The following is a 14043-nucleotide window of genomic DNA, read 5'->3' as shown; positions in this document are numbered from 1 at the left end:
ATATCCTTCACTAAATATAGGCTGCAGAGGAGATAAACTAATTAACTTTTTGACATTTCTTGGATAGAAATCTTTCTCACTGGGTAAGCCTTAACTATTTAATAGAATATTTCATTTTTCAAATAGTTTGAAGTAGGACAATGTTTACTTGAAAAGGACTGATGGGGTAAACATGGAAAATTTAAATATTTAAACACTATGTGTGTGTGTGTGTGTGTGTGTGTGTGTGCATTAAAGAAGCAATTATATGTATATATTTTAAAATTTCTTTGTAATTGTACTTTAATTGTATTATTGGAATTTTGCATTCTGCAGCCAGAAGTTCTTCTAGTATTTGAAAAGATAAGGCTGATTCTGGGGCTAAGATATTGAAAAAAATTTTTTTAGATATGTCTCAAGAATTCCACATAAAAGAATTATAAAATGGAAAAGAGTTCATGCTCACACTCTAGAGGAAAACATCTGTCTGCACATTTATTCTGTAGGTCTTAAATTTTCTTTCAGCATTCCGAAGCTGTTAGCCTGCTGATGTAAAATATCTCAAATCTGACTTCCTCAGTAAACTTTGAAGCAGCTGTAGACAAAATGATTTGCTTTATCATATATAGTCACTTTGGATTATGGTAATTAGTGGTAGAATGCTGCAGTATGAGAATACCCATCATGGATCAACAGTATCTTGGGACCCAAGTTAGAAAATAAATTGTTTTAAGCCAAAAAAGGGAACAAACAGCATAGTACTGGTCTTTTAATAGCTCAAAGAGTACAGAGCTATTATGAGACAGAACCCACAATAAAAGCTGACTAGATAGAGTAGGGGAGGTCATAGTTCTAAATAAATTAGGAACGACAATCATTTTTAACTTTGAATGCTCTTTGAAATAAACATGAGGAAACTAACAGTAAAATAACCAGCTACGCACGGACCAAAACTCAAAAACAACACTGGACACCATAAGCATATGAAACGGCAGTATGAACAAAGTGATGACCAAAAAAAAAAAGAGTAAGCTGTAAATATCAGTAACTGAATTACAGCACACATGTCACCTCTCAAGAATTGTTTTTTCAGAAAAAAACAAAAAAACAAAAACACTCAACTTTCCTCCTTCATCCCTAGCAGAGATCATTGTTTTCAGCTTTGTGTTCTCTAAGAACTTTTACAACACTGCTTCTAAAGTACTTATTATCTCATTTTACATGGTAAGTTGTTTTAGCATCTGACCTCCTGAGCTGATCATGAGCAACTTGAAGGCAGAGACCATCGATATCTTTCCACCGGCCTCTAGCTTATAGTATTTTTCTAACTAAAGTCTTTTTTGGCCTCTTAATGTCATTGTTTTGAAACTGTGGATGCCAGACCACATTACCCACGTTAGAGTCACCTGGGATGCCTACTAAACTGTAGCTTTCTGAAGCTGGTCCCAGATCTATTGAATCAGAGTTGTTAGGAGTGGAGTCTAGGACTTTATATTTAATAAGCCCTCAAAGTGATTCTTAAACACACTAAAGTTTAGAGTCCCTGTTCTAATTTATACATCTTAACCAACTTTATACATTATGCTTTGTTATTATTTTGGCTAACTTTTAAAAAAGTTTAAAAATCACCTCTAAATTTGAACTTCTTAGAAGTCTTCTGGCCTGGATCTCAGAAATTTTTAGGAATTAATTTAGACTTCTGAACCCTCTCTCATTCTGTGTCCCAATTCCTGAGATATGTTCAGAATTGGCTCAAATGTTGAAAATGGGGAGAGAGTAAGTTTTTGTCCACTGAGGCATCTGCTCAAGTGGATCTACTATCACCATTCAGCCAAAGCTGTAACTACAAGCCTCTGCTGCACAGGTGGATTGAAGGCTTTGTGTGAATATGGCCACCCCAACTGGCACTATGATATATTACCTCTTTTTTTCCCTCTATCAACCACTCTCACCCCCATATTAGAAAGGATTCATTAGATTAGGTAGCAGATAGCACAGCAGAAAGAAACCTCTGTTCGTACATGGTCTACTGATATGTCCCAGAATAAATGGCAAAGATCATGAAGCAAACTATTTGTTTTTCATAAATCTTATCAATCAGAGTGATTATATATTCATTTGTTAGAAATGAACACTCTTACTTGAGTATCATAACATGTAGAACCATTTAAATAGTCCAGTGTAAGAGCTCTGTTTATAGTCTAAGAGTTAAGTGATTTTTTTTTTTATTCTGACAGTTACTTGGAGAGTTTAGTGCAATATAATGTAATATATCATGCCAAATTAAGTGGAACCTATTTGCTATTTTCAGTGTCCTCCCCCACTTTATTTGTTGGATTATTTCCCCTGGTACCTCATATTTACGTAAACAGCAGTGATATTAGTATTTTAGGCGCACTTCAGGCTTCTTCATAATAGTTGACTTAACCTGGATTTAGGTTGTGTACAGCAAAAAATTGTATTTATTTATATTGGTGTCCCTCATACCCAGCACAGTGTCTGGCATACAATAGGTGGTCAGTGTACCCAGCACAGTGTCTGGCATACAATAGGTGATCAATAAATGTTTGTAGATCTGGACTGAATTATGCTTGAGTTTTGAGCCATTTGCAATGAATAAGGACTTTTCACAAACTTCTCCAACAGCTTCTATTTTCCATGATTACTGGTTTTTTTTGAAACAGCAAAGGTCTGAGTTGCTGCATCTTTTCTAATCAGAATGCATATAGCCTTCCTCCTTTTTCTTTGTCCATCTGCATTTCCCACTATCTCTGTCTTCTTGCATATTGCCTTGGCTGGAGGTGTAGGATACATGAATTCCCCAATGAAGCTTTAATGCTGTGGACCTATGACAACCATATTTCGGAGTTACATTATTCTTCTTCCAGCAGAATTATAAGTCATAAAATTTTAGAGCTTTAAGTGACATTAGTGATCATCTAGTACAACCATTTTACTAATGAGGACACTGGGGCCCAGAAAGAGGTCATCTACCAAAGATTCACATTGATGATTTTAAAATAAAGGACAATTTAAATTTAAAGTTCTCATCTACGTATGGTCCATCCTCTGTCCTTCAGAAGCATGGACATCTGAACAACTATAGTTTGTTGCTCTGTGTAACATTTGACAGGAATTACTAAAAGGAAAGAGCTATTTTGGATGTAGTTTTCTATTTGCCTTGTCCTTGATTAATTTTGCCATTGTTCTACAGTGAATTGGTACAAAGAAATTCGAAGGTTGACACATCTTTTTGAGGGTAGTTGTTGACTGGAACCCATTAATTTGCATATATTTCTATTTTCCTCCTTTCTGCACTCCAAAGTTCATAAGGAAAACAACCAGGACAAAGCTCTGTGAGGACCTAGATGGGTGGGATGGGTGGGGGGGAGGGAGGTCAAAGAGGGAGGGTATATATGTATACATATAGCTGATTCACTTCATTGTACAGCAGAAACTAACACAACATTGTAAGGCAATTATACTCCAATTAAAAAAAAACTATATGAGAAAAATATAATGTAGATATATCTTGCTTAACATAATTTTTAATTTCTAAAAAAAGTACAATTAAAAATAATATGTAAGTATATTAGGGAATTTGGTATTGAAGGGAATTCTCACATAAAGAGTTGTTTTGTAAGCACATAATATAAACAAGTTATAATACCTGCGTATCTAGATTTTCAGTTATTTGGTTTATTTAAAGTATAGTGTAATTATAACACCTTCTTGCTGAAACTAGAACCATCCTTAACAAATTAAGCCAGAGGTCTAGTTCAACTTTGCTTTTAAATCTAAATTTCATGATCTGTATTTGGTTGTACTAAATCATCTTTAATATTTGTGAAAATATGTCAGGCAGCTACTGTTTCCCAAACAGTGCAGTAAGAAATGGAAACAGATATTTAACTCCATTAATTCATTAAGGATTTATTTTGCCTATCCACACGACCAGCTGCACAAATAGAAGACAGAAACACCCAAGATGTAGAGATAAATCAGAAACACAGTTGTGTGCTTGGTGGTACTGGGTGTGACGAGATGGTTCAAGTCCTCTGGTCTGAGTGGGCAGGATGGTCACAACCTCAAGCATGCAGACACTCCCAGGTCCATACTAAATTGCTGATTGAAAAGTGTCTTGTGCGTTTTCTAGGCATTCTGCAGACTTAATGGATGAAAGTGTCATCCCTTGGATCTAAAGACTGTCATACAGAGTGAAGTAAGTCAGAAAGAGAAAAACAAATATCATATATTAACGCATGTATGTGGAACCTAGAAAAATGGTACAGATGAACCGGTTTGCAGGGCAGAAGTTGAGACACAGATGTAGAGAACAAAAGTATGGACACCAAGGGGGGAAAACCGCGGTGGGGTGGGGATGGTGGTGTGCTGAATTGGGCGATTGGGATTGACAAGTATACACTGATGTGTATAAAATTGATGACTAATAAGAACCTGCAGTATAAAAAAACAAACAAACAAACAAAAAACCAACTAATACTAAACTTTCTTTGGGTTATTTGTATGGAAATATATTAATATAAATGTTTCAGACATTACATGAAATTTCTAAAAATCTTATATGTTCTGGTATAATGTTATAATTCTAGTTATTACTTTAAAATGTATATCTTAGAAGTAACTAAATTTCCTTGTCAATTGCATTATTATGAACTTTCATCAAATCTTTAACCGTGGTCATTTTTAAGTCTTTTGTCATTTACAGACAGTTCTGGGTGTACTCTGATGCTTTTGCAAAAATGTTCCTATAAAAGGGTTTCATCTTCAAGGGATTCATGGAAAAGACTCTGACAAGTACAGGTTTCTGGTAACTGACTATACTGTTGAACTGAATGAATAAGCATTTTCAGAACTCTAATGGAAAACTGATGAATTCATAAAAGTGCTAACAAAAGATCAAGATAAAAAAAAATAATTACATGGGACTGAGTGAACTGATGAGGATGATTATAATTTTTGTGACTTTCTGTTTGAATAAAAAAAAAAATCCCACAAGGACTCAGAGGCAAAAAATATACAAATCAATTTTCACTGCAAAGTAAAGGAGCTGTTACAGTGGAGGATTACTGGACTGAATGTCAATATTATGACATAGTATGAGTGTGTTTTGTGTTTGGTAATTGCAATCATTGTTGCTTTTGTTGTGGTTATCCATTTACAGTGCTTAGTGTCAGTTTATTTATCTCTTGTAAAAATAAAATACAGTGTGTGTGTGTGTGTGTGTGTGTGTGAAAAAAAAAAAATGGGCGGAAGACCTAAATAGACATTTCACCAAGGCAGACATACAGATAGCCAAGAGGCACATGAAAAGATGCTCAACATCACTAATTATTAGAGAAATGGAAATCAAAACTACAATGAGGTATCCCTCACGTCAGTCAGAATGGCCATTATCAAAAAATCTAGAAACAATAAATGCTGGAAAGGGTGTGGTGAAAAGGGAACCTTCCTGCACTGTTGGTGGGAATGTAAATTGATACAACCACTATGGAAAATAGTATGGAGGTTCCTTAAAAAGCTAAAAATAGAACTACCATATGACCCAGCAATCCCACTACTGAGCATGTACCCTGAGAAAACAATAATTCAAAAAGAGACATGTACCATAATATTCATTGCAGCTCTATTTACAATAGCCAGGACATGGAATCAAGCTAAATGTCCATTGATAGATGAATGGATAAAGAAGATGTGGCACATATATACAATGGAATATTTCTCAGCCATAAAAAGAAACGAAATTGAGTTATTTGTAGTGAGGTGGATGGACCTAGAGTCTGTCATACAGAATGAAATAAGTCAGAAAGAGAAAAACAAATACCATATGCTAGCATGTATATATGGAATATAAAAAAAAAAAGTACTGATGAATCTAGTTGCAGGGCAGGAATAAAGAGGTAGACGCAGAAAATGGACTTGAGGAAATGGGATGGGAGGGTGAAGCTGGGGCGAAGTGAGAGTAGCATCAACATATATACACTACTGAATGTGAAATAGTTGGCTGGTGGGAAGCAGCAGCATAGCACAGGGAGATCGGCTAGGTGCTTTGCGATGACCTACGGGGGTGGAATAGGGAGGATGGGAGGGAGGCTCAAGAGGAAGGGGATATGGGGACATGTGTATGCATGTGGCTGATTCCCTTGTGCAACAGAAACTAACACAGTATTGTGAAGCAGTTATACTCCAATGAAGATCTATTAAAAAATAAAATAAAATAAAATAAAATAAAATAAAATAAAATAAAATAAAATAAAATAAAAAAAGAAAGTGTAATCCTTGTTTGCAGGTCTCCCCAGGAACATCCATCTCCTGAATCATGAGGATTTACGTACGCTATGAGCCCAGCCTGGGAATCTCCTGAGCGGAGCTAAGTAAGGATGCCTGAAATCTGGTCCTGGAAAGTCTTTCCTAGTCATTTGGCAGTTAGTCCAGATGTTCATAAACCTCCTGATGTGAGCAGGGACCAAGATAAATGGCTTACTTCCAGCCTCCAGGGGAATTGAGAGCTTTAAAAAGGTGTTTATACAGTACTGATCCTACTCAAAGATTACAGGTGTTGAACAAATATTTGCAAATACTAATAATTTAACAATTGTTTACTACGCTCCAGGCTCTGGGCTGGGTACTTTATGTGTATTTTCTCATTTAATCCTTACAAGGATCACACAGGATAGGTGCTACTGTCAACATCATAATTTAGAGAAAAGTAAACTGAGACTTAAAGAATAAGTAAGAGTAAGTAAGTAAATTCTCTAACGGCACAAAGCTAGTCAACTCACCCCAGTATTCAAGTCTGAAGTCAGTTATTCCCTGGGCTCCGTTCCCTTGTTTGTGAACTGAGGTGCTGTCTTCCTCTTCCTTTTTTAAACTTCTCTTTAGCCTGGTTTTATTTACCATGTGACTTCACTGGAGAGATAGTTCTACTCTGCTGGAGAGAGAAGGTAGGGGATTTCTAATGAAGCCAGTGGATGAAAACATTTCCTGGTGAATAAATGCTTTGAGGAGTCTTATTGCACAATAACAATTTGCCTGGGCACCTCCTCCATTTTCTCTAGTTGGTGTCTCTGACAAACTTCTCCTATGACCAGATATTCTACATGAAAATCCAGTCATATTTGAATATTATATTTGGCTATTACTTTATTTTAATTAGGTACTGGATGTGAATATCAGTTCAGCCATTCAGGCAAAAGAACTATAGCTAAAAGTAGAAAAACAAATGATATGCCTTCAGTCTGTCAGGGGGTAGAAATTTAGTATCAACTTGGGCCTCCCACCTTTCTCCTGTGCTGTGGCCAAATTCTAAGGCATCTGGGGGACGAGGAAGGATTTGAGAGACCCTCTGGTCCTTGGGTTGGCTGTCTCTGTAGGTATCTGTTGAGAAATCCATCATTTGCTGTTCTCAGAGCACATTCATGAGTCCACACACGTCACTAAAAAGATGTCCCTGCTTCCTGTCTGTGGATTTCTATGCAGTACTTGAAGGCTTAGAATCATTTTGTTGCCTCTGTGCCATACAGTCATCTGCGATCTCTGAGGTTGTCCATGACTTTATCTGCTTAAGGCAATATTCTCCAAATTTCAGTCTTTTTCATACTACATAAATTTTTTATTCACTTTTTTGACATATCTGGGACCCTCAGTATTAACTTAATATCTTTCTTCAACAAATTGTAATTTATTTTAAAAGTAAACTTGACTGCAAAAAAGAGAAAACTAATATCACTTGCCACCAAGAGAAAGCAGCCACAAACAAAAACTACACGAAACCCGAAGAATGTCATTACATTCTAGTTGGATACCTTCTGTCAGGTTACATCCTTCTTAGTCTAAACGTAAGCAGTAAAACCAGAAAGACTATCTGCTGCAGTGGGAGTGAGGTTGTGGGAGAGAAAATCAATGGGTTAAACATTTTAAAAGTACAATCGCATTGCTGTTCATAAGCAGTGTGGTGGTAGGGATAGCACAGGACTGGAAAAATCTGAGTCATATTCGTCACAATTAATGACTAGTAGTGACCGGAAATAGGTCGCCTTACTCGGTGGACCTTCGTCCCTTCCTTAGTAAAATATAATAATCCATCTGCTCAGACTTCCCTTTTGCGCACCTAGGGAACTGAACTACATCTCCCACAATGCGCCGCGCGGCACCGAGAATGCCGTCCGCCGCCTCTCGCAGCTTTTCCTCTGTCCCTCCTACAACTCCCACAAGTCCCCTCGGCTCCGGGGCCAGGCCGGGCCCGGGGAGGAGGCGGAGGCGCGGGAGTTATGGAGGGGGCGGGCTCTGCAGGGAAGTGCGTCAGAGGAGGCGCGGGGAGAGTAGGGTGCTGTGGTTTGAGCTTGAGGGTGAAGCTGGCGGAGCAGGAGGATGGGCGGTGAGTGAGCGGGGCCGAGGTCGCCGGGCGGGGGTCGCGTAGCCGTTCGGTGTTTCCAGCCGTTTGAAGAGGGGCCCCCTCCCCGGGCGCGGCCGGGGCTGTGCGGGTTCTGAGTGGGGGCCTGGGGCGGGGCTTTTCCCTTGGCCGAGTGGTCCGGGGAGGGGCCTGCTCGGGTACCTGAGGCCCCTGGCCGGGGACCGCGCAGGGCTGCCCCGCCCCAGCTCCGGCTGGTCTCGACCACCCCCGGCCCCAGGGTGCGCCCCACGAGGTGACAGCGCCAGGCGTCCGGCCTGGGCGAACCGCCGCTCCCGGTGCTCGGGACCTTTTAAGGTCATTTGAGAGCCACCGGGAGGAAAAAGGATTAAAAAGAATAAAAATACAAACCCAACTTCTGGAGTTATCGTTAATTATTGTAATTGCTCTGATCTCTCCTGAGTCACTTGCCATTTCCCAAACTCAGCAACCCCAGTTCGCGAGCCCGATTTCGTGCTCCTTTTTAAGGTGTTTGGCGCGGTCATGGTATATATACTTGCAGTATTTGACTAAGCTTGATCCGCCTTGAGTCATTTTACTGCGGCCATTTACTACTGCCAGCGAGCCCTGTCCACGCCTTGGGAGTGTTAATATTTGCCTAATCCAGAGTTTTCTTTCTGGCTGAGGAGGGATCATTTAGTTTGCAGATGAGTAGGTTCAGAAGTATAAGGAATGGGTAGAGTAGATAGGAGTGAAGACTTTGGCAGCGTAAAAGAGCTTGGCTTAGCTTTAATGGATTAGTGGCAGATTGGTATCTAGCATTATTATATGTTGTTATTCTCTTTGCTATGCCAGGCACCTGGAACAACCTTTCTTTCTGGGTTAACAAACATTTTCACCTGTCTTTTAAATAGCTCCTTACTCTTAACCTTGTTTTAGAAGGTTTCCCTATGCAGAGGAAACTGGGAGAAGCCGATTTCCTCTGCTTCCTTTTCCTATGCCTTTTTCACACTCAGACCCAGAACACTTAACGCTCTGCAGTCTGTCATTAAAAATTTATGCAAGGTACATTGCTGACTCTGGGCATGTCTGTTGTTTGTATCTGTAATGTGTATGTCCATTTCAGTGTTGTCTGTTTTAGTGTGCAGGTGATAGACTAGAGAACAAGACCTCTGTCTCCGTAGCATCCTGGGTATGTGAGCATTCAATAAGTACTTTCGTGCTAATAAGTTTTGTTTTGAACTTAATTAAAAAATGCTTGCTTCCTCTTTTTTTTTTTTTAATTCATTAATGATTATACATTACTTTAAAGAGCCTTGGGAGGGGGAATAGGGTAAAGGGTGATTTTGACATAATTCCTTTCAAAATCTGTGTTTGTCGTTGAAGTCTAACTTTTGTTCTTTCTTCAACTTTTAAACAGAGCAGTCTGAATGCCAGAATGGATAACCGTTTTGCTACAGCATTTGTAATTGCTTGTGTGCTTAGCCTCATTTCTACCATCTACATGGCGGCCTCAATTGGCACAGATTTCTGGTATGAGTATCGAAGTCCAGTTCAAGAAAATTCCAGCGATTTGAACAAAAGTATCTGGACTGACTTTGCTAGTGATGAGGCAGATGAAAAGACTTATAATGATGCACTTTTCCGATATAATGGCACAGTGGGATTGTGGAGACGGTGTATCACTATACCCCAAAACACATACTGGTATAGTCCACCAGAAAGGACAGGTATTTCTCTTATTTTAACTTTTGTCTCCTTTACCTACTGTATAATACAGAAAGTGATGTGATGATGGCCCAGTTATGTATAAGCAGGTTTGTGGGTTCTTTCTCTCCCCAAAGAAAGAAATCTTATGTATCTCTTTTTTCCCCGTCACTACCCTCCCCAGCTTCTATGAATTACCATCGTACTCATTAATATTGGTTGGATGAGTAACTGTCCTTATCTTGGGAAAATCATTCTAAATCTTTGTACTTATTTACCCACTCATTAAAATATTTGTATTAAACTCACATGTCATGAGAAAATAATTGGAAAAGAACACTGGAAGATTTCAAATACTTGGTAACTGGTAAAACGGACTAGTATCCAAAATGAAGTCAACACATATGAATTCATAGTCATTTTATATGTAGCTGTGTTATAGTTGATATTATCATTTGCCCTCTAAATCTTAGAGGATATAATTCAACCACTTCTGTGTTTAAGTCTGCATATTTGAGACTGTTTTACAACAGTCTTGATGGAGTTTTTAGGTTAAAAATATCCATTACAGAAGTAAAAAAAAAAAAAAAATCTAAGAAACTGCCTCTCAAGTTTATTTTGTAAGCATTCTTAACATTTAAAAATTTTAATTTCCATTTATTAAGATGGAAGCTTTAGAGTTCTTTGTAAGGAACAGCTTTATAAATTGTTTCTATGTATGACTACTTCTGTTGGGCTCTTGGTGGGAAGTACTGTATTCAAATCACAGTACAACAGGCTTGAGTTACCATACATCGGAAGGCTGATAGTTGTGATTTTGTATGGAAAAAAGAAAGTAGTTTGGAAAGAGGTGAAAGTTGGTTAAATTTTATTTAAAATGTTCAATTCTATTTATGAGAGCATAGGAGCACTTGATATTTGAATCTTAGCAATCATTTATTATTCAGTCAACAAATATTTATTGCATTCCTTCATGTTCCAGGGCCTAGGAGCTTGGAATACATTAGGGAAAAAAACATATAAAAATCCCTACTCCCGGGGAGCTAACATTCTAATAAGGGCTGACAGGCAACAAACAATAAATAAGTATAATAGTATAAACAGAATAAGTAATTATATAGTAGAAGATGACATGTGCTATGAAAAATACAGCACAATAAAGGGGGTTTGGAAATACATAGGGAAGGGGATGTTGGTGGGCATAAGTTATGCTATTAAATAGTAAAGGCAAGATATGCTGCAACAAGAAAATACCACTTGAGGAAAGACTTGCTAAAGGTGAAGGAGTTGACCATATGGGTAGTTGTGGAGGCAGGGAGAATCATTTAAGTTGGAAGGAACAACTGCAAGGGCCCTGTGGTGGGAGCATGCTTGAAGTATTCAAGAACCAGCAAGGAATTCCCTGGGCTGGAAGGGAGGGGGCTGGGGGAAGAGTTGAGTATGTGTCAGAGACACATCCTGGGAGAGGGAGTAGGGCAAATCACGCAGGATTCTCTAGGTGTGATGAGGGCTTTGGTTTTTGCTCTGAGTGTGATGAAGCCACTGGGGGGCTTTGTGCAGAGGAAAGATAATCTGGTCACCTAGGAAGATGTGCTGAAAACAGACAGGTGGCTGGCCAAGACAGAAGCCAGGAGACTTAGGAGGCTATTGCACCAATTCAGGTGAGAGATGATTATGACTCAAGACCAGGGTGGTAGTACTAAGCTACCAGTACTGATTCTGGATATATTTTGAAGGTAGAGCCTCTGGGATTTCCTGATGGAATGCATATGGGCAAGAATGACTCGAAAGTTTCTGGTCTGAGGAACGAGAAGAATGGAATTGTCATTACCTGAAATGGGGAACATGGGTTATAGAGTAGGTTTGGGGGAGAAGATCAAAGTTTCTATTTATTTCAGTCTTTGTCCACTCCTTCTTCCTAGTCTTCTTACTACCTATTCTAATTCATTTTACTGCTCCTCTTACTGCGCCTTCCTGAACCCATGTCTTAAGCCTGCTGCTGAGAACCATTGGTCCTTTGGGCATTGGTGACGCCTGTGTGTCACTCAGGACCAAAGAGGTTGCTGTCTCCCCTGAGAACATTTTTCCATATCACTTTTTATTTCAGAGAATAATTACTAAAAGAGATTTTTGTTAAATGTTTAAAATTAAAACAACAGGCAATCATTGTTATTCTCGTTCCAGAGTCATTTGATATGGTCACAAAATGTATCAGTTTCACGCTAAATGAGCAGTTCGTGGAGAAATTTGTTGATCCTGGAAACCACAATAGTGGGATTGATCTGCTTCGGACCTGTGAGTAGTTTGAACCCAGCAAGACAATTGGGAAAAAAAGAAAATAATTTTATTTCCCTTTTGTTGAACTCTTTTTGGAACAGGATGACATTGTACATTGTATCAACTTGAAATAAGGTCTTTAACATTATCCCAACAAACTCTGTTCTGTTGATAACACATTTTAGAAGTTAGATTCATACTTACCAAATCACAACTATGAAGCTGAGCAGCTAATGCATTGGGTGACAGAATCCAGACCATCCAAAAGATGTTATTAATGGGCCCATTTAAAGAGGAAATTTAACAGGGATAAATAATACATTTTTGTATTTAAGTTAAACACTTCATTTATCTGAGTTCAGATTGGGATATGTGAAAAAAGTTGACTGCAAGCTTTATATGAGTCAACAAGTATCAGGCCTGCCGAAGTATTGATCCAGTCTTAGGTGGTAGTAACCAAGGTGTAGATGTCAAAAACAAATGAAAGTATTTATTACGAGCATTCTATTCCTTGATGGTCAGGTGGCCTAGGAAATGCTGTCTTCATATTTGGACCGTTTCTAGGCTATATAGAGAGTTACTGGAGCTTGCCTGGAAGAATGACCACGTCATGAGAAGGAACATTGAATAAATGACGAGTATTCAGTTTTGCATTGTGAATGCATAGGAAGAAGTTTATTACTAACAGAGTTTGAAGGGAAGTTAGAGAAAAGACTTTTATATAGTTCCAGAAAGTAAAACTGGCACTAAAAGGTAAAGTTTGGTTTAGAATTGATGTTACTACATTGATAATAATTAAAATAATTTGAAAATGTAATGGGATGCTTTGTAAAGTCATCAGCTTTTATTCCCATGTTGCTGAGGGAATTTATGATAATTAAAACTGCCATTTATTGAGTGCCTGGTATATACCAGATCCTCTGCTTTGTGCTTTATGTATATTCGTTTAACAGGTCTTTTATAATCTCTATTCATTTGCTTGTTATTCCTGTCTTAAAATCCTATAAGGACTTAAATTTGTTTGTATGTAGAGCCATTTGTTTGTTAATTTGTTTGTATGTTTTGCTTCAAATCTGGTTCTACCACTTATTGTGTTACCTTGTACAAGTTATTTATACCTCTTGGTTCAGTTTCCTCATTTATAAAATGGAGATAATAGTAATAGTACCTACTTCATAGAGATGTTGGGAGGTTTAATACACAAAGCATGTATAGAACAGTGCCTGACACATAGGAAACCCTCAGTAACAGTTAATTGTTAGTGTCCTTTTACTTTTATCAGGACCAAGTTAGCATTGTTTTTGAATAATGTGGTTTAGGAAAAAACCTCAATATTAGCATACTTCATTCTCACTTTTTGAGAAAAGTTCTAATTAGAATATGAAAGAAATTGTGAGAAAACTGAAATCATGGTAACGTTTCTTTTTTCTCTCTCTCTTTTTTAAAATTAGATCTTTGGCGTTGCCAGTTCCTTTTACCTTTTGTTAGTCTAGGTTTGATGTGCTTTGGGGCTTTGATTGGACTTTGTGCTTGTATCTGCCGAAGCTTGTACCCCACCATTGCCACAGGCATTCTCCATCTCCTTGCAGGTGGGTCTTGTCATCACACTTAGTTTTACCTACTTCTTGTCTCCTTAGGGATCCCATATTTCTGCCCTGTTGTGTTGCCTGGAAAGCTCTTACCATGCTCTTATCTAGCTATGTTTTTTT

At 38.2% G+C, this 14043-nt stretch overlaps 3 protein-coding genes across 9 annotated transcripts in view; 2 read left to right on the top strand and 1 right to left on the bottom strand.

Moving 5' to 3' along the window:
- GPR15 (G protein-coupled receptor 15) overlaps positions 1-9470 on the bottom strand; it is a 29258-nt gene extending 19788 nt beyond the window's left edge. Inside the window, exons 1-3 of one of the 4 annotated variants that reach the window (XM_082392165.1) lie at positions 8762-9470; positions 7281-7377; positions 6783-6931 (exon numbers count right to left, since the gene is read on the bottom strand). In XM_082392165.1, coding sequence (XP_082248291.1) covers positions 6783-6900 — 118 coding nt within the window. In that variant the 5' untranslated portion in view covers positions 6901-6931; positions 7281-7377; positions 8762-9470. Of the gene's footprint in view, positions 1-3892; positions 4185-6782; positions 7378-7805; positions 8205-8761 lie in introns of those variants that run through there. The other 3 variants (XR_014244726.1, XM_082392166.1, XM_082392167.1) reach the window with 3 other exon arrangements.
- The window catches only part of GABRR3 (gamma-aminobutyric acid type A receptor subunit rho3), a 394852-nt gene that overhangs the window by 44736 nt on the left and 336073 nt on the right, over positions 1-14043 (top strand). The gene's annotated exons all lie outside the window — the stretch shown is intronic.
- The window catches only part of CLDND1 (claudin domain containing 1), a 7513-nt gene continuing 1713 nt past the window's right edge, over positions 8244-14043 (top strand). The window contains exons 1-5 of one of the 4 annotated variants that reach the window (XM_082392169.1): positions 8297-8377; positions 9492-9542; positions 9771-10080; positions 12242-12352; positions 13786-13923. In XM_082392169.1, the coding sequence (XP_082248295.1) occupies positions 9789-10080; positions 12242-12352; positions 13786-13923 (541 nt within the window). In that variant the 5' untranslated portion in view covers positions 8297-8377; positions 9492-9542; positions 9771-9788. Of the gene's footprint in view, positions 8378-9476; positions 9543-9770; positions 10081-12241; positions 12353-13785; positions 13924-14043 lie in introns of all 4 variants that reach the window. The other 3 variants (XM_082392171.1, XM_082392172.1, XM_082392170.1) reach the window with 3 other exon arrangements.

The sequence above is a fragment of the Balaenoptera borealis genome (genome assembly GCF_965194805.1).
Source record: "Balaenoptera borealis genome assembly, chromosome: 5".
Taxonomy (NCBI): domain Eukaryota; kingdom Metazoa; phylum Chordata; class Mammalia; order Artiodactyla; family Balaenopteridae; genus Balaenoptera; species Balaenoptera borealis.
This window is presented reverse-complemented; position numbering and strand designations above follow the sequence as displayed.